This window comes from Argopecten irradians, chromosome 10 (assembly GCF_041381155.1).
Source record: "Argopecten irradians isolate NY chromosome 10, Ai_NY, whole genome shotgun sequence".
Lineage (NCBI taxonomy): Eukaryota > Metazoa > Mollusca > Bivalvia > Pectinida > Pectinidae > Argopecten > Argopecten irradians.
In genome coordinates this window covers 8848512-8876018 of record NC_091143.1, presented here as the reverse complement: position 1 = coordinate 8876018, position 27507 = coordinate 8848512, and the positions used below count along the sequence as shown (strand labels likewise).

Genomic DNA, 27507 nt, shown 5'->3' with positions numbered 1-27507 from the left:
ATTCTTGCTCTGTATAGGGCTTCTAAAAATAATGTAAAATTTTAGTTAGGGAATCCCTGCTCTGGATAGGGCTTCTAAAATAATATGATAACATGTTGCTAAGGGAATACCTGCTCTGTATGAGGACTTCTAAAAATAATATGACAACATGTTAGTAAGGGAATACCTGCTCTGTATAAGGACTTCTAAAATAGTATGATAACCTGATAGTAAGGGAATACCTGCTCTGTATAGGGCTTCTAAAATAGTATGATAAAATGTTAGTAAGGGAATTCCTGCTATGTATAGAGCTTCTAAAAATAGTATAACAGCATATTAGTTAGAGAATCCCTCTTGTATAACATGTTAGTAAGGGAATTCCTGCTCTATAGAGGACTTCTAAAAATAGAATGATATAAAGTTAATTATAGGGAATTCCTGCTCTGCATAGAACTTCAAAAATTAGACCAATACATGACAACAGCACAGGGCAGCAATTTGTTTTCTAAAACAACAAAAAATAGAGAAAAAGAAGCATACCCTTCGGTGAGAAATTTGTAAGGCTGTTGTGGTCTGCTGTTGTAGGAGAGAAGATCAGAGTCGGTATCACTACGTACTTGGTGGTAGGGACTGTCGCGGGGTCCATCCTGACCCGCTCTATAGTCATTATAGTTATCCATACTCTGACCACGATAAACACTTCCAGAATAACTATCCTGACTCTGAGAATTCTCCCGACTGTGCCGATACGGACTGTCCTGAATGTTGTTTTTCCGGAACGGACTGTCCTGACTTTGATGGTACGGACTATCTTGTCCCATTCCATAAGAACCCTCCCTGAATCCGTCGTTAGTATGATAAGGACTATCGTTATTATACCCGTCCTGACTGTTCTGATACGGACTGTCTCGGTAATAATCAGGATCGTCCTGATCATAACCATATTTATCGTTATCAAAATCATCCCTCTCAATAGATTCACCACCAGATAAATGCCGATCAAATGAATCCCCATGACCGAAAGTTCTTTCTGTATCGGACATTCTGTCTTGATCAAAACTTTCTATACGATCAAAAGACCCACCACGATCAAATGATTCTCCATCAAATGAATCAAAAGGGCCCATATCTCTCATGTATTCATCGCGGCTATCCTCCCGCATGCGGATCAGGGGGTCTGTGGTTCCCCTCCACTGATGTACTGAGCTGTTGTGCTGATGTTGCTGAGGAAAGCTGATGTCACTAGTGTAATCACTGTCTTCTGACATGCCAGCTGTAAACCCAACAATAGGATTAGTAAGCAATCATTGTTAACAAAATGCCTGAATTTCTAACTTAAATATACGTTAACAATTTATCAGATTCACAACTCCAATAAATGCTATACACTTTTACCAAAGGGTGATAGTGATAATATGCCTAAAGAGTTCAAAAGTATTTCATCAATGATCATTTGAACCCCATGACCTCAAAATATATTGAAGTCCTCTGGAGGAGTCATAAAATGTTTCAATATCGATCTGGCTAAAGTCACCATAAGAATGATCTAATTCTTTGGTCTGATGAAACTTTATTGTACTCTTCTGACATTCTGAAAAAATAATGGGCATATCTTTACACTAACAAGTGACCTATAAGCACTAGCCAGTGACCTATAAGCACTAGCTAGTGACATATAAGCACTAGCCAGTAACCTAAAAGCACTAGCCAGTGACCTATAAACACTAGCCAGTGACCTATAAACACTATCCAGTGACCTATAAGCACTAGCTAGTGACCTATAAACACTAGCAAGTGACCTATAAACAGAAGCCATTGACATATTAACACTATCCAGTGACATATAAGCACTAGCCAGTGACCTTTAATGCTAGCCAGTGATCTATAAGCACTAGCCAGTGACCTATAAGCACTAGCTAGTGACCTATAAACACTAGGCAGTGACATATAAACACTTTACAGTGATCTATAAACACTATCCAGTGACCTAAAAACACTAGCCAGTGACCTATGAACACTAGCCAGTGACCTATAAACACTAGCCAGTGACCTATGAACACATAAACACTATCCAGTGACCTATAAACACTATCCAGTGACCTATAAACACTAGCCAGTGACCTATAAACACTAGCCAGTGACCTATAAACACTAGCCAGTGACCTATAAACACTAGCCAGTGACCTATAAACACTAGCCAGTGACCTATAAACACTAGCCAGTGACCTATGAACACTAGCCAGTGACCTATAACAAGAGGCCCATGGGCCTTAACGGTCATCTGACTATTAGTACAATACAACATAGTCGTTTAAAGATTTTAGCCTATTTGACCCGTGACCTTGATTGAAGGTCAAGGTAATTCATTTGAACAAACTTGGTAGCCCTTCATCCCAGCATGCTACATGCCCAATATCAGTACCCTGGGCCTTCTGGTTCTTGAGAAGAAGTCATTTAAAGACTTTAGCCTATTTGACCCCGGTACCTTGAATGAAGATCAAGGTCATTCATTTGAACAAACTTGGTAGCCATTCATCCCAGCATGTCACAGGCCCAATATCAGTACCCTTGGCCTTCTGGTTCTTGAAAAGAAGTCATTTAAAGATTTTAGCCTATTTGACCCTCGGAACCTTGAATGAAGGTCAAAGTCATCTATTTGAACAAACTTGGTAGCCCTTCATCCCAGCATGCCACAGGCCTAATATCAGGTCTCCAGGCCTCTTAGTTATTCACAAGAAGTTTTTTAAAGGATTTTAGCCTATTTGACCCCTGTGACCTTGAATGAAGGTCAAGGTCATTTATTTGAACAAACTTGGTAGCCCTTCATCCCAGCATGTCACAGGCCCAATATCAGTACCCTGGGCCTTCTGGTTCTTGAAAAGAAGTCGTTTAAAGATTTTAGCCTATTTGACCCTCGTGACCTTGAATGAAGGTCAAGGTCATCTATTTGAACAAACTTGGTAGCCCTTCATCCCAGCATGCCACAGGCCTAATATCAGGTCTCCAGGCCTCTTAGTTATTCACAAGAAGTTTTTTAAAGGATTTTAGCCTATTTGATCCCTGTGACCTTGAATGAAGGTCAAGGTCATTTATTTGAACAAACTTGGTAGCCCTTCATCCCAGCATACTACAGGCCTAATATCAGTACCCGGGGCCTTCTGGTTCTTGAGGAGAAGTCGTTTAAAGATTTTAGCCTTTTTGACCCCTGTGACCTTGAATGAAGGTCAAGGTCATTTATTTGAACAAACTTGGTAGCCCTCCATCCCAGCAACCTACAGGCCAAATATGAGTACCCTGGGCCTTCCGGTTATTGAGAAGAAGTCGTTTGAATGAAAAGTTTACGGACGGCGGACGGCGGACGGCGCACGACGACGGACGGTGCATGATGACAATAGGTCATCCTGACCCTTTGGGTCAGATGACCTAAAAACTAGCCAGTGACCTATAAACACTAGCCAGTGACCTATGAACACTAGCCAGTGACCTATAAACACTAGCCAGTGACCTATAAACACTAGCCAGTGACCTATAAACACTAGCCAGTGACCTATGAACACATAAACACTATCCAGTGACCTATAAACACTATCCAGTGACCTATAAACACTAGCCAGTGACCTATAAACACTAGCCAGTGACCTATAAATACTAGCCAGTGACCTATAAACACTAGCCAGTGACCTATAAACACTAGCCAGTGACCTATAAACACTAGCAAGTGACCTATAAACACTAATTAGTGACATATAAACACAAACCAGTGACCCTGTCTATATATACTTACACTGTGTTGATGATGTGTGCCGCCGATGTTGTTCTTGAATGGTCAAAATCTATAAATATAGAAATTTTATATTCAGTGTACAAACACTAGATCAATATTCTGTTGTCCAATAAAATTCTGTAGAGTAAATGGTGATAAGATAAGAATTGAAAGGTCATGCAGTACCATGGCGTTTTAAAGTCGCGGGGTCGATATCTCAAACTGGACATATTTGCAGAGGCTGAATTTTGTATTTCATATAATTTGTGAATTATACTTATGTCAACAATTTTTTTTAATATTTCACTGGTGTTGAGAATTCGCAGATTTTAGTAAGAACAGAACTATAGCCATAATAAATTACCACCCAGGAAATTGAACCACTGAACAGTATACAACAGAAAAGTCAATTATGCCTGGAATCAAACCTGAGCTAGCCAAGTAAAACAAAATGGGCTTAATAGACCAAGCCTCCAATCACCTCATTTTATTTTTACAGCGAGCATTCCCATCAAGCATTATTTAGATTGGTCAACTTCATAAAGACAAATGACTTCCAACAAAGCTTCATCTATAGACAGTCTAATTGCATATTGACCAGGGGTGTTCCATAACAATTCAGACAGGTATGCTTACTTTTCCCCAAACCACTATAAACATCATTATCCCTCCACAACAGAGAAAGTGTCCTGATACTTCTCCCCAAACCACTATAAACATCACTACACAACAGAGAAAGTGTCCCGATTGTTTTACCTCTTGGTCCATGGTGTTGAGCACCTCTAGTTTGTTTTGTAACTCCGCGGCCTCTGTCTCGGGGAGATCTGCAACAACATCTGAAGTCAGTGCAAGCACACATTACTCTACAGTCAGTGTTATTGTTTACATATCGTATTGTCATAGAACTTTGAAATTCCTTTATTTACAAATGGGTCAAAAACCATACTTTGATTTCTTGGTAAAGAATGTGTATCAAAAGCAGAAAGTCTAACATAAGTGCCAAAACATTTTCATTTGACAAATAAACTGGAAAGCCACAGAAAATAATACATTGAATTTCAAGATCATCCTCAGAATTTACCATGAACCTCTATAACAACAAAATATCTCTCCAATGTAATGGGATATAAAACATTGCCAGAAGTAAATAATAAATGCTCGACTTTAAACCCCTAAAATCAGTAGTAACCACACACCATAGGGAAGCTCAAATCTGGCATCGATGAGAATCTCGTGTCCAGTTTTGATCCTTGTTCCAGCGACCTCTCCATTTTGCAAAATAAGTTCACTATACATGGACAGCCAAGACCCATCTCCCTCCTGAAACAGACAAAATATTGGTAGGTCAAAACTCAAGGTGAAGGTCACTTGGTGTTCAATTGTACACACGTTAAATATTACAAAGCCATAAATCCAATAGCTTACATATCATAGCAGAAGATAATTCTGTCAACAGTCACATATGTTGAATAATATCCAATAGAAAATGAACACTAATATCATCCAGAAATGATCATGAACAGAATCTGGTGCTGATGAGGACAGCATCCTTACAGTCCTTATATAACGCTATATATGGCCCTTGTGGGTGTCCAGTATTGCACAATAGTCTGGTAGGTGTCTCCACAGGATTATAATACCATACAACTCTCTACTCTGTCCAATATCCTGGTCATTATGGGTCTGGTATGCAGAAAAGTCATTTCTCATTGACCAGGCAAATGCTCTATTAACTTGTATCAACCATTCATTCTGTATCTATAAGAAAGCATCACTGTACACCACGAGAATCTGACCCCCAATTTACTTTCTGGCTAGGGTATGATTTGGGTTATTATGCAGCTATTACAATATATTTTATCTATGGCCTGTTACCACTGACCATTATCAATGATAATTAATCACTCGACAAACTCCTTATAAGCTAAGCCATTTCCATAATATTCCTTTTATTTCCCTTTAAATCCAAACCCACTTTTTACTCTCCCAACTCAAAATCTACCTCTCCCTGTCCACCCCCACTTTCCACAGCTACAAGTTTAATCATGGTGGAAAGTTTACAAAACCATTTCATCTTTCACTTCCAATGAAGTATGTGTGTGAAGAGAATAAATAAAGGGAGGCAACCAATGCTTTCTCTGGTTACTTAACTAGCTTTGCTAGCTTTTATATCTCTTTGTTAGCTTTAGGGAACAAATTCTACCTCGTTGTTTCCATTTGGAAACAGATTCTTTATTTGTCTTTATCTTTCTTCATTAACAATATGGATTTACTGTGAAAAGTTCCAAAGAGGTTTTTGGAAACAGGTAAATTTTTACAGATAAATTTTCACAGGCGGTACATACATAAAAAAAAATAAAATAAAAAAAAAGACATACTGTAATAGAGAAACACACCTTAAGTGATGTACATACCACATTGGAGTAGTGAACATTTCGGAGTGGTAACCAGTGTAAACCTATATATACATACCGTATTGGAGTGGTGAATCTTTCGGAGTGGTAACCAGTGTAGACCTAACAGTTTATCCCACAACATGCCTTTATTCCAAACTTCTACGATCAAACCTGTGTCAAGCCGCATCGTCTCACTTTGGAAAGAAAATAAATTGTTAGGCAAAAGTAGTAGGCACTATCAACTAACATCAAGGTCAGTTGTAGCCTCTATGATACCTGTAACCTACAACATTCATTTTATACAGAGACATCACAAAATCGTGGTGATGTCCATACAATCGTCACTATAGCAACACAGGACCTCTAATTCTTTGACATTGCTACATGTCGCCTTGATAATGTCAAAACTGCTCACTTCAAATGGTAACTTATAAACTTATAATATATGACTTCATCATCATCACCATGATGTTACCTGGAAATGTTGATGTTTGACCCCTAACCTTAGTATATCCTATTGCCTACATATGCTATATGGTTCTATTTTACATCTAATCCTGTAAATCAATGTCTTCTTGGCAATATCTTATTTAATCCTATTTAATCATATTATTTAGGTTAAAAACACTATGTTCAATAACGAATAATTGTATAATTGAAGGCCAAAATGACATTGGTTGTCATACCAATGGTAATACCCATCTATGTAGTAACTTGTTGGTTGTCATGGAAATACCCATGTATGTAGTAACTTGTTGGTTGTCATGGAAATACCCATATATGTAGTGTAGGTTTGTTGGTTGTCATGGTAATACCCATATATGTAGTGTAGGTTTGTTGGTTGTCATGGTAATACCCATGTATGTAGTGTAGGTTTGTTGGTTGTCATGGTAATACCCATGTATGTAGTGTAGGTTTGTTGGTTGTCATGGAAATAACCATGTATGTAGCGTAGGTTTGTTGGTTGTCATGGTAATACCCATATATGTAGCATAGGTTTGTTGGTTATCATGGAAATACCCATGTATGTAGCGTAGGTTTGTTGGTTGTCATGGTAATACCCATATATGTAGCATAGGTTTGTTGGTTATTATGGAAATACCCATGTATGTAGCGTAGGTTTGTTAGTTGTCATGGTAACACCCATGTATGCAGTGTAGGTTTGTTGGTTGTCATGGTAATACCCATGTATGTAGCGTAGGTTTGTTGGTTGTCATAGAAATACCCATGTATGTAGTGTAGGTTTGTTGATTGTCATGGTAATACCCTTGTATGTAGTATATATTTGGTGGTTGTTATGGTTACAGCCATAAATGTAGTACATGTTTGATGGCTGTCATGGTTACGCCCATGTATGTACTATATCTTTGTTAGTTGTTATGATTATACCAATGTACACAGTAACTTGTTGGTTGTCATGGTAATACCCATGTATGTAGTAATGTGTTGGTTATCATGGTTTTACCCATATATGTAGTATATATTTCTTGTTTGTAATGGTTACGCCCATGTATGTAGAATATATTTCTTTGTTGTCATGGTTACGCCCATGCATATAGTATATATTTCTTTGTTGTCATGGATATATCCATGTATGTGTATTATATGTTTGTTGGTTGTCATGGTTACACCTTTATATGTAGTATATGTTTGTTGGTTGTCATGTTTACACCTATATATGTAGTATATGTTTGTTGGTTGTCATGGTTACACCTATATATGTGGTATATATTTGTTGGTTGTCATGTTTACACCTATATATGTAGTATATGTTTGTTGGTTGTCATGTTTACACCTATATATGTAGTATATGTTTGTTGGTTGTCATGGTTACACCTATATATGTAGTATATGTTTGTTGGTTGTCATGTTTACACCTATATATGTAGTATATGTTTGTTGGTTGTCATGGTTACACCTATATATGTAGTATATATTTGTTGGTTGTCATGGTTACACCTATATATGTAGTATATGTTTGTTGGTTGTCATGTTTTTACCTATATATGTAGTATATGTTTGCTGGTTGTCATGGTTACACCTATATATGTAGTATATGTTTGTTGGTTGTCATGTTTACACCTATATATGTAGTATATATGTTTGTTGGTTGTCATGGTTACACCTATATATGTAGTATATATTTTTGTTGGTTGTCATGGTTACACCTATATATGTAGTATATGTTTGTTGGTTGTCATGTTTACACCTATATATGTAGTATATGTTTGTTGGTTGTCATGTTTACACCTATATATGTAGTATATGTTTGTTGGTTGTCATGGTTACACCTATATATGTAGTATATGTTTGTTGGATGTCATGTTTACACCTATATATGTAGTATATGTTTGTTGGTTGTCATGGTTTACACCTATATATGTAGTATATGTTTGTTGGTTGTCATGTTTACACCTATATATGTAGTATATGTTTGTTGGTTGTCATGGTTACACCTATATATGTAGTATATGTTTGTTGGTTGTCATGGTTACACTTATATATGTAGTTATATGTTTGTTGGTTGTCATGGTTACACTTATATATGTAGTATATGTTTGTTGGTTGTCATGGTTACACCTATATATGTAGTATATGTTTGTTGGTTGTGTGTCATGGTTACACCTATATATGTAGTATATGTTTGTTGGTTGTCATGGTTACACCTATATATGTAGTATATGTTTGTTGGTTGTCATGGTTACACCTATATATGTAGTATATGTTTGTTGGTTGTCATGGTTACACCTATATATGTAGTATATGTTTGTTGGTTGTCATGTTTACACCTATATATGTAGTATATGTTTGTTGGTTGTCATGTTTACACCTATATATGTAGTATATGTTTGTTGGTTGTCATGGTTACACCTATATATGTAGTATATGTTTGTTGGTTGTCATGTTTACACCTATATATGTAGTATATGTTTGTTGGTTGTCATGGTTACACCTATATATGTAGTATATGTTTGTTGGTTGTCATGTTTATATGTTTGTTGGTTGTCATGGTTACACCTATATATGTAGTATATGTTTGTTGGTTGTCATGGTTACACCTATATATGTAGTATATGTTTGTTGGTTGTCATGGTTACACCTATATATGTAGTATATGTTTGTTGGTTGTCATGTTTACACCTATATATGTAGTAACTAACAATCGGGTAAAGCCTGGTCCCCCAAGAGAGTGCTAATTACATTACTTGGTTGTGATATAGCCTATGTACACATCCTCATTTATCGAGCACACAATTTCACAAATGAATGTAGTTATTAAATGAAATATAGATTTGTGATAATGGCAGTGCTGGTTTTCTGACAGCAGATCCTGTTGGCGGCAGTGTGTGCAAAACAATCACTTTAATGCCATACAACAAATATATACATGGCTCTGATTTCAGTGTGTAACGTAACTATCTGACACGGAGTTGTGTTCTATATTCTAACTTACTGAACTCTAAATAATCCTTTCAAATTTTTAGCCTTTTTAAAATTCATTTCTAATGTCACCATGTAGAACGCTGACATTAAATTTCCTCTGTGACAGTAAAAGGGCTAAAAACTAATTACAAAATAACAGCAGACTAAAAAGTTTAAAATGAATGATATGATACAGTAAATTATACTAAAAAGATTACCTGACTTTAAATGCATATTTAGTTAAGCCTGAGTAACGTCTAATCCATATTTATACCTAACCTAAGAAATCTATTTGATGAAGATCCTTAGCAATGTCAGTGGTGCTGTTGCGTAGATTCCAATAGTTACCTGTGATGTAAAGGATGATACAGTGGGCCGTGGGTTGTAAACCTGTCATAAATATGTATTGATCGCCGGAGTAACGAGCCTATGATTGTCACCGACTGTACTGATTAAGGAGCGGATGTGATTAAAGGAAATCTCAGCCATTAGTATGTTTGGTAGGACCTGATCCGTGATTATCTGTCCTTAATTGAGTAAATTGATCTGAACAATCTCCTCCATCACTAGGCAAAAGTCTTTAGAAAATCTCTCAAATTGGCATTTCTCTATTATGAGATTGTAAATGAATTCAACTTAATAGAAGTTTCTATATAACATCACCAGCTAAGGTCAATAAAGTACAGCCGATACACATTTTCCTAAATGATCTCAGCCTGCTCACACTTTTATAATCTAGTACAAAAAGATATCCTGAGAGAATTTGTAAATGATATGTATGATAAAGCTATTGTTAGCTAAGCCCTTTATACAAATATGTAACCTATATATGTAAGTAACAACAGGTTGAACATCTTGTTAATGTGATATCAAGCTGGTACTTACAGAAATACTCTCACATTGGATACGTACTCCCTAGTTCTTTTCAGCAGATTTTGAAATCTAATTCACCTTGTGGATATGCCAATTAATCGAGGTAATTTTTTTCACGTCCATTTCTCCATTAGACATTGTCACTACCGTAGTTCAATATTGAATATCAAAGAAACACAATTTATTGAACTAGACCACCTGTTTCAGAAGAGAAAGTGTTTTCATAAAGTGGTCTGAAAGGGGGGCCAACTATTAACCCAAAGGTCTGTTTTCCCAACTTTGAGAAAAAGGCTCGAAGGCTAAATCTGATTTCAGGAAACATGAACAAAATGAAAATTTGGGAAATATAATACGAATTCAGTTATAAAAGCACTTATATTCAGAGTAACTTGTGTACCTTTCTGAAGTGTATATAGATATTGAAAGCCTTTAACTGACTCAGTTCATCCAGAATAGTTAGAAAGAACAAACAAAAATGTTTAGTGTTGCATTTATATGAAACATAATTTTTGATTACAAACAAGCATCTCCAACAAATGTAAACTCTATATATCTATTATAGTAATTTGTAATACTACTAAAACAATAGAAGATATACCATGACATATTGTGTGGGCAAGTTTTTGGCTCCAGTAAGTTTGAGCCCATTACCAATGAAACTGTAGAAAAACCATGTTTCCAAGACAATTAGACGGCAGACTCATCTCCTATACATAATCTCCTTACAAATGATTTAACTTGTTATAAAAATTAGACTGCGGTAATTTATCTTCTTTCTAGGAAATTGCTGGAAAAGCACTATCAAAGAACCTCTGTTTCCTTTCAAAGAATGGCTTCCAACTGGAATGAAACTTAATTGTGCAGAACACATTAGAATTCTTCCCCCAGTAACAAAATCAACCCTTGGTAATGTCTTGTCATTAGTTAACATGGCATCAGATTATTTGAAGTCGAGTGAAACCAATTAACATTTTTAGGTCTGCCTTCTAAACTAATGATCCATTCTTCTTTGCGAGTATAAAACAAATGAAATAATCTGTATTTATTCTCCTTTCAATTGTGATTCATGTGGATTATTGAAAATCAATTAAACAACACTTATATCACTTAGTGAAGGTACAGATGCTGAAGTGGTAGGACAATGGGCATGTGACTCTAGGGTTGGGTCCGAGCTAACACCGACAATATGGTATTGGACTTGATTGTCTTAGCTGAAAATGACAAGCCGGAAATGGCACAGATGCCAGTGCCATATATGATGTCCTGTTAAGATTTTTTGGGTCTCCAAAAAATCAAAATAACATCTCCAACACATAAAACGATAATTTTACTGTAAAAATGGCTGTCCTAATATCAAAATGCTGCCACCATTGTAAATATGGAAACATTAACTTTTCAAAGGCAGCCCTAACTGTCAAAATAACAGCAACCTCAAGATTAATGTTTAAACAATAAACAGGTCTATTCTTAAAACATTAGTTCAAACTGAAAAATCAACACTTTTCCAACTGTTATATTGGCACATCTAACTGCTGCAAAAGCCAAAATGGCAGCTCCAACTGTATGATGCCAGACATTAAGGCAAATCAAATGAAAAAGAAAATGGTGAGAAGCTAAAGGTCTCTCAGTATAGCTATAGATGATACTGTATATCACGTTTCGTTCACAGCTACAGAACTGATTTTTGTGATTTCTATTTCAAAATAAGTTTGCGGAGAATAAAATTCACAGATTTAAAATTGCATGAAATTAAATTAAATATAAATTGCAGATGTTTATTCGTGGAGACAAACTTTAGTGAAAATACCTGGATTGCCAAATTCGTGAACTATGTTCCTTTTATTTGAAGTTATACAAAGTGAACTATAAGCAACTCCATACTTCATCACTAATAATTAAGGAAAGCTATATTATAAGAGCAATCTTGAAGTCATGGCATTATGAAACAAATTATTTCTGAATCAGTGGTAAAACTGAAGCTTTATTAATTACAATCACATTTCAGGTATAATAATTAACTGACAGGGCTTGATGTTCTGATTATATAGAGTCTAGGAATTAGGTGACTTTATATCAAATATATCTTTGTCTTTTTTATCAGATTAAGAAGTCCATTTCCAACACATTATAGAGTCAGTACCTAAATACTGTTAAGACACACTGGCAGATATGCTCCTAACAACAGACAAACTACAGCAGATTTATCTCTGTATGTTACTTACGACAGACATAGTACAGCAGCTTTATCTCTGTATGTTACTTACAACAGACAAACTACAGCAGATTTATCTCTGTATGTTACTTACAACAGACAAACTACAGCAGATTTATCTCTGTATGTTACTTACAACAGACAAACTACAGCAGATTTATCTCTGTATGTTACTTACAACAGACAAACTACAGCAGATTTATCTCTGTATGTTACTTAAAACAGAAAAACTACAGCAGATTACAACAGAACTACAGCAGATTTATCTCTGTATGTTATGTTACTTACACAACAGAAAACTACAGCAGATTTATCTCTTATGTTACTTACAACAGACAAACTACAGCAGATTTATCTCTGTATGTTCCTAACAACAGACAAACGACAGCAGATTTATCTCTGTATGTTACTTACAACAGACAAACTACAGCAGATTTATCTCTGTATGTTACTTACAACAGACAAACTACAGCAGATTTATCTCTGTATGTTACTTACAACATGAAGTCTTGCTCCCAGCAGGGGTTGTTGCCCTTCACTTGAATGGTTGTCGATTTGACATTCTGCAGCTTTAAGGTCACATAGGTGTTAAATCGTTCTGAAAAATAAAATCATTTTGCAAATAAATTCTTGATGTCACATATCAGAAATGTCACAACCAACTTTATATAAATATCTAAAACATGTAACATAAATAGGAACATTTATATAGTAACTAAAAGTGACAATATGGCTCTGTGTTCAATAAAGCTATAACTTTTTTTCCTGTTTTTTTTTCCAATCTTTTAGTATATGGTTATAAACATCTATGACATTGTAAAAGCTTTGTACATATATGAACCTTCACTCAAAACCACCTGGTACCTTGTAGCAACATGTAAAAGATGATCAATTTTTCTGGATCATTTCTTTTACACATAAAGTCTTATCAAAATATTGTTTCAGAATTTGATGTTTTCATATCATGTAACATTCTTACAATTGCTTAAACAGTAGAAATGTTTGAGGGCCAGGAAATTTCACATTCTGTTGCTTAAATGGTGTCAATCAGATTTTATAAAGTACCATCAGGCATTAACAGCTATATACTTTGCAATGGAATAATAGCTAGTACATGCAATACCTTTCCTATCAATATAAGACCTCATTGGTCAAAGGCAATCACCAAATTGCTCTACATCTGTTATTAGGGTTTTTGATCAGCTGTGGGACTTTACTTACATGGTACATATAAGTGACTTTACATACATATGGTACATATAAGTGACTTTACATACATGGTACATATAAGTGACTTTACATACATGGTACAAATAAGTGACTTTACATACATGGTACAAATAAGTGACTTTACATACATGGTACAAATAAGTGACTTTACATACATGGTACAAATAAATGACTTTACATACATGGTACAAATAAGTGACTTTACATACTTGGTACATATAAGTGACTTTACATACATGGTACAAATAAGTGACTTTACATACATGGTACAAATAAGTGACTTTACATACATGGTACAAATAAGTGACTTTACATACATGGTACAAATAAATGACTTTACATACATGGTACAAATAAGTGACTTTACATACATGGTACAAATAAGTGACTTTACATACATGGTACATATAAGTGACTTTACATACATGGTACAAATAAGTGACTTTACATACATGGTACATATAAAGTGACTTTACATACATGGTACATATAAGTGACTTTACATACATGGTACATATAAGTGACTTTACATACATGGTACAAATAAGTGACTTTACATACATGGTACATATAAGTGACTTTACATACATGGTACAAATAAATGACTTTACATACATGGTACAAATAAGTGACTTTACATACATGGTACAAATAAGTGACTTTACATACATGGTACAAATAAGTGACTTTACATACATGGTACAAATAAGTGACTTTACATACATGGTACAAATAAGTGACTTTACATACATGGTACAAATAAATGACTTTACATACATGGTACAAATATTTGTTTTCAAAAAAGTATAATCACCAGTCTAATGTGAATTTGATACGAGACAAAACTGTCCATAGATTGTCTCCCTTGAATAAGAATTTTTTTTTTTTTTCATTATTTCTCTTTCAATAATCAGTTGTGATTAATTTTATAGACAAAATAAAAGAAGAGGGTCATGTACTGATGTAAAAGCAAAGGACAATTAATTTTTTTTCTCTAAAGCTTTGTTATTTTCTTACCTGAATTTTACCACATTTTTCAGAAAGGAATAAAAAGAGCTACATTTTACATAAAATCGACCTTCAAATGACCATTGAATGTATAATTAACTAGTAACCATTATAACCATTATTGCTTCAACTCTGAATTCTTCTTCATCAACAATATTGACCATTGACCATTGAAAAAAAAAGATTTTATTTCTATTTTTTTTTCAAACAATTCAGCACTCGGTACTATCCCAATATGAGACAATTCAGCACTACTAGGGTTAAGATATATCAGACACCATGAACTGTGGCAAAGAGACCCTCTACGGAAGGAAAATAATTTGTTATAAAAGGGCTAATATAATTTGCAATAAGAAAAGACCTTTGAAAGATTCCTGAGAAAAACCATCGATCTACAGGCAACTGCTGCATGACTATCCAAGTGTTCAAATAGTGCTTAAAAGCCCAAGGAGTTCAAGGCCAAAAAGTAAACTTTCCATTCACCATAAAAATCAGCCATCTCACCAAATGAACAATTAACTGTTAATAGGACAATCACAACAGAACCAAACCAAACATTTCCGTTTCTTAACGAGGTATTGATTTATATGTGGAAATGTACACAAGGCACAACAATGATCAGATAATGACAGATAGCAATACACCATCCTTGCTTTTGCTTTAAATGATCTAAAAATACTTATATCTCTTTTACTATACGGCATATTGTTCCACTAAAAGATTTTTAAAAGCTAAAAGCTAAAGCAGAACAATATGACAGTTTTTCACGAGGAAAATCAATATACAATGTCCAATAACTATCTTTTCCAAGACAGTGCAGGTATATGTCAACAAATCAGAATTTGTAGCCGCAAGGCTCGGTGCAACTTTAATTTCCACAGCTCCACTGCAATACCCTGGTGTTTACCGACTACAGGAATCATGAGAGGACTAAAAACCAAGGCCATTCTGAGAAAAGTAGATAGACACCAGACGATCTATTGTGTCAATACTGTGGATACAGGGACCGAGCAGACAGTCACCAGCGGAAGGCATCAACCAAGAAGTCAATGGTCAATATTGTTGATGAAGAAGAATTCAGAGTTGAAGCAATAATGGTTATAATGGTTACTAGTTAATTATACAGTCCTTCCTGGATTGAAACAAAGTGATCTCATTCATTTAACAGTAAAACAAACAATACAGGTCTCTTTCCCTTTACAGTAAAACAAACAATACAGGTCTCTTTCCCTTTACAGTAAAACAAACATTATATCTGTATACGATAGAAAGTTGATATTTTTATGGTTAACATGGAGTTACACAGGAAAAACAGATGAGTGCTTTAGGAGTAAAAGGGATTTAATAATGTAGTTTGCTCCAGTCTTGGTGATGTATCAATGATAGAAATTCCAAGGTTTTATAAGTGAATGTTGCCACTATGACCTTGACTTATTTGACCATCCTGAAAGCTTCATTTTAACCATCATGGTCCCTTTTTTATTGCCCTGTTTACTCTATTATCACTTTCATCAGCTTTTGTGTATTTATATAATGGAAACCCTATATCCATAATAGACATGACTAAATTAACTAGCCAAATATTTTATCATCATAGAGCATGCTTCCCTCTTAATTACAGCTATATCAAATTCTAAAATATTGTCCCTGGTAGGACACAGGAGATGTTCTGTCAATATCAGGGAGTATAGAGAGAGTGACAATACAAGTTTGTTTTCCTAAGCGGATTGGGAAAGTCCGATAGAGACAAAATCTCATTAGAGCGATTGTTCTGCTCCTAGACACTTGGACAACCTGCAGCTTCAAGTTGGAGGTGAAGTATCCGGCAGTACAAGCTAGGAAATGGAAGAAGCTCAATTTATTAAAAACAAACTGTCTGCTGAGCAATATCAAAGCTGCAGAAAGTAATGCTATTATATTCCACTACGCCAAATTACATGTGGTTTTTGCTGAACCCCAAATGTGAAGTGTTTTCGAATGGGTGGGAGCATTAATTTTCTAGCTCTAAGATATGGTTAGATTGAAATGATCAGCTTTGTGCACTGGTGAGCCTGGATTCTTCAGAATTTCACCAGTAGGTAGAATGGTGAAATCAGGCATAACTGAAATCTTTGAACAATACAAGCATGATACAATATGGATTTCTAAACTGAAATATTTATCTTTCACTTTCCTTAACTGTTGGATTGTTTCAAAAATTTAGCATACATATCATAACTAAGGAACTGAATATAATTATAAACACACTTTAAAAATTCTAACAGAATATTTTTATCTGAGAATGTCTGTAAGAGGATTTGTTTAGGAATAAATAGTGATTTGATTATCTAGGTCACCCTCTTATGATGGTAAACTGAGAGATAAAACTATTTCAAAATCCAATATATAACCCACATGTCTGCCTTTCTCCAGTCAAATACAGCTAGCAGCTGCTATATTTTATTTAATCATAGTTTCTGCAGAATTGGATTTCCTTACTCATGAATGCTTCAGACCAATTACAGATATTTTTTCACAATTTTTAAAGTTGGTGGTTTTCGTTCCTTTGTGAAACCAGATTCTCTCATCTACACCAAATTGTTTCCTCTGAGCCTATGAATGTTAGTAAGCTTAAAGGTTATGATATAAGATTTGCTTTATTTTTCCTATTGGACTGCCCATCTGGCCCCCGGATAGAAGATCAATTCAATGATTTACACAAAATTGGTCCCTCTTCACACAAGGATGCTTCAAACAAAATTTCGTTAAAACCCTAAACTTCATCGTAGACTTACTGGGGAGAAAGTGGGTAAGTGTTGATGAGCTTTCCCTAATAACAACTATTAGCCATGTCATTACATTGTCTATTGAAAGGTTTAATCTTGCCAGATTAGATTTTAAGCACTCAGGCACATCGCTGTGAAAGGATATACATTGGCTGCTACTCTAAAGCAGAAGACAATTAACAAAGTTAATATCTTATATATGGGTTAATAAATTTCCATATTCACCTCCGCAAGTGGAATTGATTGTATAATATTTATGTGTTTTCTGGCCGATCAATATGTCACTCCGCCACGTAATCTCCATCCCACAGTCAATCTATCGACCAAGATTCTCTAGGCTATACTCCTACAACTAGGGCCAAAAATAAACTCTTCCTTACAGCTTACATCTCAACACAAAAAATAGATGAGAATTAATTATACCATGTGTAGAAGAAGTCCTTGGGAAGGAGTCTAAATCTCTTGTGGATTGGATCGTTAAGTGTGACGATTAGCGACATTACCAGTAAATAATTCAGATTGATGTGTTCTGATGTAAATGGATACCAGGTGTTAGTGAAGATTAAAAAAGGTATTTGGTACTTTTAAAAATAATAAGGTTTTGTTTCTCATCAATATAAAAAGATACCATTTACTTATGATGATTAATAGAATCTTTTAACTCCTTGGGACAAGATTCTTAAGTTGTCAAGTTGTCAAACAAAAGGCTTTTGGAGTATTTGACATCAAAGAATCAGCAGTGCCAGAGCCAAGATCGACCTCCACTTCTGCAGAGGTGAACAATAATTTTTCTCTTACTTGGTATGAATCTAATATAGACCTGTCAGCCACACAGCACTCGGATGATATGTCACAGTATACAGTGTGGCATCATATGGCTTTTGCTACTGAGAGGTCATAGAATTGTTGAAAATCACAAAGAACTTTTGTAGCTGGTTTTGAAGCCTACGTTGAGATTTCACATAGGTCTATCATGAGCATAGTGGTACCACAATCAATGTAAATGTATGTGTTTGATCAATATCAGAATGAAGCTGGCTAAAAAGAGAATAGAAAAAAACCTTTTACTGTATGATCCTGAGTTTGTCAACAAGAGGAGAGATGAGATCAATCTTAAAGAGCTCTATAGTAGCTATAGTGCAAATCTATGTTCTATATCTCACAGATCTCCAGCTGTCTCACCTAGTACATCTTAATGTAGCACATATAACCGACATATTCAGCATCTGAAATGAGTAATTCATGATTCCAAAGACTCAGGTCATGTACCTTCTATAAAACCCAATTAATCAGGGACCTACATTTTTAATGGAGGTGGAGGCTTGACTTATCTTCAAATCAAATCACAATCTTAGACACCAAGGTGTACTTATGTACTGGTATCAGACATGGCTGATACTGATCTAACTGTAAACTATATCAGTTGTTAGGGCTTTTCACAATGTGGTGAAAAGACCTATTGTTTTTGTTCTGTTTTTTATTATTCTTCTACACTTTTTTGTGTCCAAAAGATCTTCAAAATGGTAAGAGGTATGCCAATGGCCTTATTGTTATATTGTATGGCATAAGTTGAAGGGGTGACCGCAACATTTTTAAGTAGGTCAAAAATCCAAGATGGCCGCCATGACGTCATACCGAAAAAGATTAAAACAGCCATAACTCAAAATCCATTTAAGATACAGTAAATAGTTTTGATGTTTTATGTAGATCGTATAAAAGACTAACTTTTATTCAATTACAGCAATTAGGTCAAAGGTCAAACAAAAAAGTTGGCTATGGGGTCAAAGTTCATGAATTTTTATTTTTCTGATTTTGCGAAATTTCTTTTTACATATCTATGCAGAATGTCATTCTGATGAATTTGGTGTCTTTTATTTTTCGGTAGCACTTCCGGTTAATGCTGTATGCCATTTTGAAACAATCCTTTGATCTTTGCTAAATTCCCGCCAAAATGTTTTAACATTATATGTTGTCGAACTGAATGACTAATATAGTCTGCAATTGCTATAGAAAAGACCCCTCTAATGTTCTCTAACGTTTGATATGATGTTCATCTTCATCAAAAAAAAAAAAATGGCCGCTATGATCTTTTCACAGATTTCATCCAATAATATTTTTTTGCAGATAATCTTAAGCGTAAACTTTTTCTCTCTACATGTTATTACAAAAAGTGGCAACTTCCGGTTTTCGGTAAGGGTCAAATGTTAAAGGTCCTGTTTTTAACAATAAACTTGAAAACTTTTCTCCTGAAGTTCTGTAAGGTCTAGGATCTTCATATTTCATATATAAGATTTCCAGGGGATAGGCTATAAAGTCAGATACTAGGAATGACCTTGACCCAAATTCAAGTTCACAGGGGTCAAATACACATATCATAAATAAATTGTTTAAATGGTCATAACTAACTTATCGTTGGTTTTACAGCTATAATAAAACATTTTTCTTCTTGCAATCGCTGCATTTGTATATATTTTCTCCATTCATATGTTGCATAAATTTCTTCAGACACATCCTTGCGAAAAGGGGAACAGATTTTGCACAATTGAAGAATCTGAGCCCAAAGTGACGGGGTCAAATATTGAAATAGTGGAAAATAAAGATATTCATTACATCATAAAGGACTTGATGGTTTTTACTTTTGAGGTCGCTTGACCTCAAGGATCAGGGTGACATATAGTCACCACGCTTCGTCCGTCGTCGTGCGCAATCCCCCCATGTGTAAACTTTTCATTCAAACAACTTCTCCATAACCAGAAGGCCTTGGGTACTGATACTGGGCCTGTACCATGCTGGGATGAAGGCCTTGACTTGCATTCAAGGCCACATGAGTCAAATATGTTCAAATCTTTAAATGACTCAAAAATAACCAAAATGACAAGAGTCTTCATACGTTCAAGGTCACAGGGGTCCAGAGTTTAAATATACATACCGGGGTATATATACTTAACCACACCGCAAGTCAGATGACGTTAAGGCGCATTCGATCTCGTTATCATTTGCTCGAACGAATTTGGAAATATGAATTGGATTAAGATGAGAGTTCTCTTCGGCTGATCAAACTTCATGCAGATCTTCACTAAAACACTTTTATTCAGGGCTGAAAGTCAAGGTCATTTATTGGTTACAACTTCAAAACCCATGCATTACTACTGAAGCCTGTTAGGGTCACATTGAAAAAAAGTATTATGTCATTATCACGACTTAGTATGTCGTAATTAAGACTTAGTATGTCGTTATAACGACTTAGTTATGGCATAATAACGATTTAGTTATAACGACATACTAAGTCATTATTATGACATAGTTAAGTCATTATTACGACATACAAGTCGTTATAACGAGATACTTAGTCGTTATTACGAGATACTTAGTCGTTATTATGACATACTAAGTCGTTATTACGAGATACTAAGTCCTTATAACGACATAGGTAAGTCGTTATTACGACATACTAAGTCGTTATTACGACATACTAAGTCGTTATTACGACATACTAAGTCGTTATTACGAGATACTTAGTCTTAATTACGACATAGGTAAGTCGTTATTACGAGATACTAAGTCGTTATTACGAGATACTAAGTTGTTATAACGACATAAAAAAAAATTTCAATGGGACCCTAACAGGCTTCCGTACATTACCTAGTTCTTAACTTACCTGGCAATGACGGTATTGTAAACTAAATATAGTGAAAAGCCCGCCAAATTGTCTATGACAATTTCTAGTTTTATTCTGTGTTCATTCTATTGGTGAGCAGGTAACCCAAGTTACAAACAGTCTGCCATTTTGTTTCCTGTTTGTTGTCAATATGTAAAGTGCATGTTAATTTTGGGAGACTCAGTGGTATGTTGTGTTGTGACTCTTTGCAATAGTTGAACATTTGTCCTTTTCATAGTGGGATCTTACTAAAGCACATTCCACCCTAAAGTCTTACAGTTCTAAATACAACTTAACAACAAAGCTAGCTATAAGCAGGTATCCAAAGTAATACACAGTCAGAATATTAAACTCCTATGGATCACTTCTGGGAGGATTTAGTTAAATTTCAATTTTATTTCATTTTCTTAGAGACTTTAAACTATAAGAAACAAGATAGTACAACAAAGAATGATTTTGTGTAAGTGTGAACAGAATCTTCATAACAGATCCCACAGAATTTCTCACAGCAGCTAGTCCTCATCCTGGCACGTGTGATTTTTTATTACCGTGATCTCCAGTCAAATGATATAAGATTCATGCCCTATACACATAGCTTACACACAACATTTGTCTAACTGATCGATTAAAACATTTTGTAGCAATAAATAATTCATACATGACCATAACTTAATTATTTCAATTCACAAGTGAAAAATTTGTTATGGCAATGAATTATTCAAGGCCTCATCCATCTATGTGAAAAACAAATACCAGTAACAAATTCAAAATGAGTACTTATTGATTTTAATGCTGTATTTACTCTAAAAAAACATCTTACAGACTTTTTAGTACAGTCAGATAGAGATAGATATTTATAACACATATCCTTCACCTATCTTTCAGACATCTTTAATAGGCATGCCCGAAGAACAGTAAATATCTAAGTCCTTAAAGCTGACAATGCAAGTTAAAATTATTAACAGATTTTTTTAAAAATAAGTATACTCGTTTTTCCAAGAATCGTTTATGAGACATTCCCGGTTGAGAACAGCCATTTTTGTTTTACATTCCGACGACTCACCGACCCCTATATAAAGCGCATGACTAGACACACGTGTGCTCATTCATGTACCTATACACCTAGCAGTCCACAGGTTATGTCACCCTACAAATAGGTAAACAAAACCCTCACCTGTAAAACGATATGGGACTTTTTTTAGCAAGAAAACATGTCAACTCCTCGAAGTTGTCATTTAGATGTTTCTCAAAATAAAATTCCAACGCAAGTGAATAGAAATCCAAAAATAATCCGTCCACATATCTCAACGTATATCATCGTACCCGACGCACTCAACTGACCATATACACGTGACTACGTACCTGATCCGAACGAGCGACAACTATCAAGGACACACACGTGTCGTTGTTCATGTACGTGTAAAACTTAGTGTATATTGAAGTGTTTTATTAGTTCGTATTGGACATATGTTGGGATATAGCTGACAACACATCCATCTATTACTTCAATGAAATATTGTCAGGTGAGTGCAGTGTTTATTTTCAATTTGACATTGTTATTTGCAATATCGGGGCATGTGTATCTGAGACAAGATATGTTTAGAATGATACACGTGTGTCAAGTGTCCCGTGCTTTATATAGGGGGTTGGCCAGTGAAGGTTACTAAGCAGAGCATTGGAAAAATGGCTGCCACTTCCTTAGATACCACACTGTCATAACTAGGGGATGTCTCAGAAACAATTTTTGAAAAAAAAATATTTCGTTAATATTTTTTTTTAAATTTCAACTGCATGTTTTTAACTTGCATTGTCAGCTTTAAGTTTGTAATGTTGAGAAAATCATTAGGAGAAGCAAACAAAATATTTCTCAAAATTTCCAAAAAAATAAAATAAGGATAGTATAATAATCTCTATACCTAAGTATGTGTGTAGATGAATATACTACTCATACATGTAACAACATGAAACACATTTAGCTTTGACTCTTTAGAATATATATATACATACATAGTAGATTTTTTTAAAAAATCTGTTTCATTAAAAAAAAAAAAAAAAAAAAATTTGCATTTCTGTTTTAGGACAATTTTGCAAAAAGAATTTTCGCACATTGTTAAAATCAAATACAGTAGTAATTCTAGAATTATACATAGAACACAAATAATTTCATCCCTTTGAATGTACTAAATAGATATGTTCTCTGCTGTGTTACAGTGATCACTATGAAACCATTCATTACAGGATACAGAATTTGTGGGTATTGATGTTAACTTAACCAAACTTATTCAAAATTAATTTTCTGCGAACAAAAGGAACTATACAGCATAAGAATTACAGAAGACTGTTTTGAGTATGTGTATGGTAGATAGAGTCCTTTTAGCTGAAGGTGTCGCGAAAGGGAATGTATTGTAGATTTTATTTGCCCTGATGTAATAGTTCATCCTACACGAACTTCAACTGTATGCTAGTCTTAAAATATTTTATGGGAAATACAATACAGTTAAAAGCCAGAACCAGTAGAAATTGCGTCTCAGCAGAAACAGATTAGGAGATATGTGGTTGGACCAAAGTAAAACATTCCAAGGAACACCAGTCTACTGAAGCCACGCTCACAGCTCTTGTCAATATTGTGTAATATCTGCAGAACGGTAGAACTGCATCACAATCTCAGACAGTTCTCGGAAGGTTATGAATACCAAAACGGACATTATCTATTGGATAGGGAATAAATGCCCTTCAAATGGCATTCTTATCGGCTCTAAATGACACATGTGATTCTGGCGTTCAACATTTACTACGTTAGAACAAACATGCAGGTTTCGGCTTTAAGTCTATAACTTCTACACAAGTTAGCACAGTAAGGAGCAAAATATTGGCAGCATAAGGTATGGTAGACATATACTTTTCTGTTCCATTTCATCAAAGTTACAAGTTTCAAGTGAACATTTTCATAATATCACTCTTGGGAATGAAGAACTTGATGCTATTACTGTATGAACATGGCATGGGATTAGAAATCAAGGCAAACACAAAACCTGCTTTGTTTCGCTGATTGAAGCCTAAAATAACAAAGAAAAAGAGAGAGTTTGCCGAATAATCTTGGCAGCTACTATTGATTACATAAGTGATTTGTTTTACCATTGATAGACACCTTAGTCTGGGAGATCAGTAACAGAGTAAGCATACATTGGCTATAGACATAGAAAAGGATGAGGTCAAAACAGTATAAAGCTAGTATATTAATGATCCCAAATAAAAGGCCAAAATAAATTCAAAGTAAAATTAAAGTCATTTGAGCTTTAGAAAACAACAGGGTAAAAATGTCAATACTGACATAGAAAAGGATTTTGAGAAATATACTGTAACATCTTTTTTGTTTTCCCAGCAATTTACAATTGACTATCCCTTACATGAAAACATAGCAACCAAATGTTCCTCCATCATATTTGCATATAGTAACTGTTATTGAAACATGTGATCTCTTAAATCATGAACTTCTCAGTCACAACAATTTAAAAGTTTGAACAAAGTTGATCCCAAAACTAATGATTAAATGGCCAATTAACAAAACTTGTGAATTGTGAACTGGTTAACATAACAACCAAAATTTTGGCAAAAAATACTACATGCAGATCTACAGATGATCCTCAACATTACTGCCAAGTCTCATTGAAATTGGTCCATATATATAGCAACAAAATTTTGAGGGCAAAAAAAAAATCCTACAATTAATATATCAAATTCTAAGATGGCTACCAGACATTCATTAGTGTTAAAATGATAATGGATGAACATGACAAATTAAAGGCCATGGTGAACCTACCTGTATTGATCAAAGATTGTTTACAAACTGACAAAAGGACAAAGTCTTTTGGCTATAACTGACCTTCTCATAAAGTTAGTGAATATATAATGGACACAGAGCTGCATACTAATTCCACTCAGCCGTCACAGTGGAAACGGAGATAAATGACATGCAAGACCATGAGAAATGTGAGTTTAGTAATTTTAGTAAAAGTTTTACTGTATTTAAGTGGAAATCTGCTGCTAACCCAAGAAAACAAAGTATCATTGAGATAATCACTCTAAATTGGGTGGAGATTGGAATCACTTGATAATGCCACACATACCACTAGTGCTGAATTCTCACCTTAATATGGCAGCTGGTAGCTATTTCCTAGCTGAGCCTTGACATTTTACATGACAAGACTTCCTTTAACTACACTTAATCAATACTAGAGGAGAAGCACTCTGTTCATACAATATTTCGCCTCCAAAAGGTCAATTTTATTGTTTTTAGAATATCAATATTGTTTGATTTGATTTTATTCTGCCTAATGTCTTTTCGTCAACAGTAAATTTCTTTTAAAAACTACATCTTTTTTTTTTATTTAAACCATTGGCCTCCTCTGTATGTGATGTGTGTTGCAAGTGTGTTAGGAGACTGCCATATATATCTGTGCTGTATTTCCTAGTAACAAGAACCCTTTTTATTTTATAGTGCTACCTTACTGAAACATCATGTTAAACATACTAAATAGCACACATCTACATTCAATCTACAAATCCAACTTGTAATGCAACAAAAACTTAGCTAAGTATATCTTTATTAAAGTGTAACAAATGAAAATGTATAAACTAAAATGTTTCTAAGAAAGGTGCAAATATGCATGCATGAGAAGTGACATATTTAAAAAGGGTTCTTGGTATTGCTGTCTACCTAGTACTTTTATTGCAAGCCTGAAGCATTTAGGCATTAATTTCGAAATCCGACTAAGCAGAGTGTCTTCTGAAAAAGTTTCCAAAATCTTTAAAGCGGTTTTGACAACTAGTTTACGTGACCTTTACAAGAATATCAGACCAATGACATGAAACTGTGATGTTTAGTCCTATTTCTTGAACAATCTGGAAGACGTTTCATAAATGCAGTGTTTAAGTTACTAGGGGTATGATTTTGTTCCTGTAATGATAATATTTTGGCCACATTGTGGAGTATATACCACGAATATCTGGCCCACCATTTGGTAAGTTGTTGCAGATACAAACAAATCCTGAAGAATTCAACTGAAATTGAGATGGAAAGGTATACAGATGTACAACAGATGATAAAAGTAATTAGATCAAAGAAAACTTGTTTGATCCGGCCTAGATAATGCACAAAAACAAAACTAAATCAGCGAAACAAAAAAAGGCAAGTGAAGGTAAAATTATCTTGTGAAAAAGACTTTAAAAAGTCTAAACACAACAAAAACTACAACATCGTCACATAATTGGTTACAAACTTACCCTCCTCTGCAGCTGATGTATAGTCAAATAGAAAAGGTCAAAGTTCAATGCCAGATTTATATTTGTTCGTTAACACAATAAAAGAAAGATTAGAAAATGAATCATGACTTTTTTTTTAATATATAATTATTTTTTTTATACAGATACATCTTTATTAACAGACATCTAAACTATCTGAAGAATCACCACGCAGTAAAATGATTACCACAAGAAAGTCATTTATATGGAAATTGACCACTTTTGACCCCGCCCCTCAGGCCCCCGGGGGGTCAGCCCTATCATTTGCACAATTTTCAATTCCCACACTATAAGGATACTACCATTGTATTATGGGTGCTATACCGTGCTTAGTTTCAGAGAAGAAGTCGTTTATATGGAAATAGCCAAATTGGCCACTTTCCGACCCCGCCCCTCAGGCCCCCTGGGGGTCAGCCCCATCATTTGCACAATTTTGAATCCCCACCCTATAAATATGCTACCATTGCATTATGGGTGCTATACCATGCTTAGTTTCAGAGAAGAAGTCGTTTATATGGAAATAGCCAAATTGGCCCCTTTTGACCCCGCCCCTCAGGCCCCCTGGGGGTCAGCCCCATCATTTGTACAATTTTGAATCCCCATCCTATAAGGATGCTACCATTGCATTATGGGTGCTATCCCATGCTTGGTTTCAGAGAAGAAGTCGTTTATATGGAAATAGCCAAATTGAACCCTTTTGACCCCGCCCCTCAGGCCCCCGGGGGTCAGCCACATCATTTGTACAATTTTGAATCCCTAACCTATAAAGATACTACCATTGCATTATGAGTGCTATCTCATGCTTAGTTTCAGAGAAGAAGTTGTTAATATGGAAATAGCCAAATTGACCCCATTTGACCCCGCCCCTCAGGCCCCCGGGGGTCAGCCCCATCATTTGT

The 27507-nt window shown here is 35.0% G+C and overlaps 1 protein-coding gene across 1 annotated transcript in view; it reads right to left on the bottom strand.

Annotated features, from left to right (window-relative positions):
- The window catches only part of LOC138333045 (protein unc-13 homolog B-like), a 142071-nt gene that overhangs the window by 92195 nt on the left and 22369 nt on the right, over positions 1-27507 (bottom strand). The window contains exons 3-9 of the mRNA XM_069281150.1: positions 26591-26602; positions 13145-13244; positions 6215-6332; positions 4939-5062; positions 4499-4578; positions 3764-3812; positions 520-1252 (exon numbers count right to left, since the gene is read on the bottom strand). Coding sequence (XP_069137251.1) covers positions 520-1252; positions 3764-3812; positions 4499-4578; positions 4939-5062; positions 6215-6332; positions 13145-13244; positions 26591-26602 — 1216 coding nt within the window. The remainder of the gene's footprint in view (positions 1-519; positions 1253-3763; positions 3813-4498; positions 4579-4938; positions 5063-6214; positions 6333-13144; positions 13245-26590; positions 26603-27507) is intronic.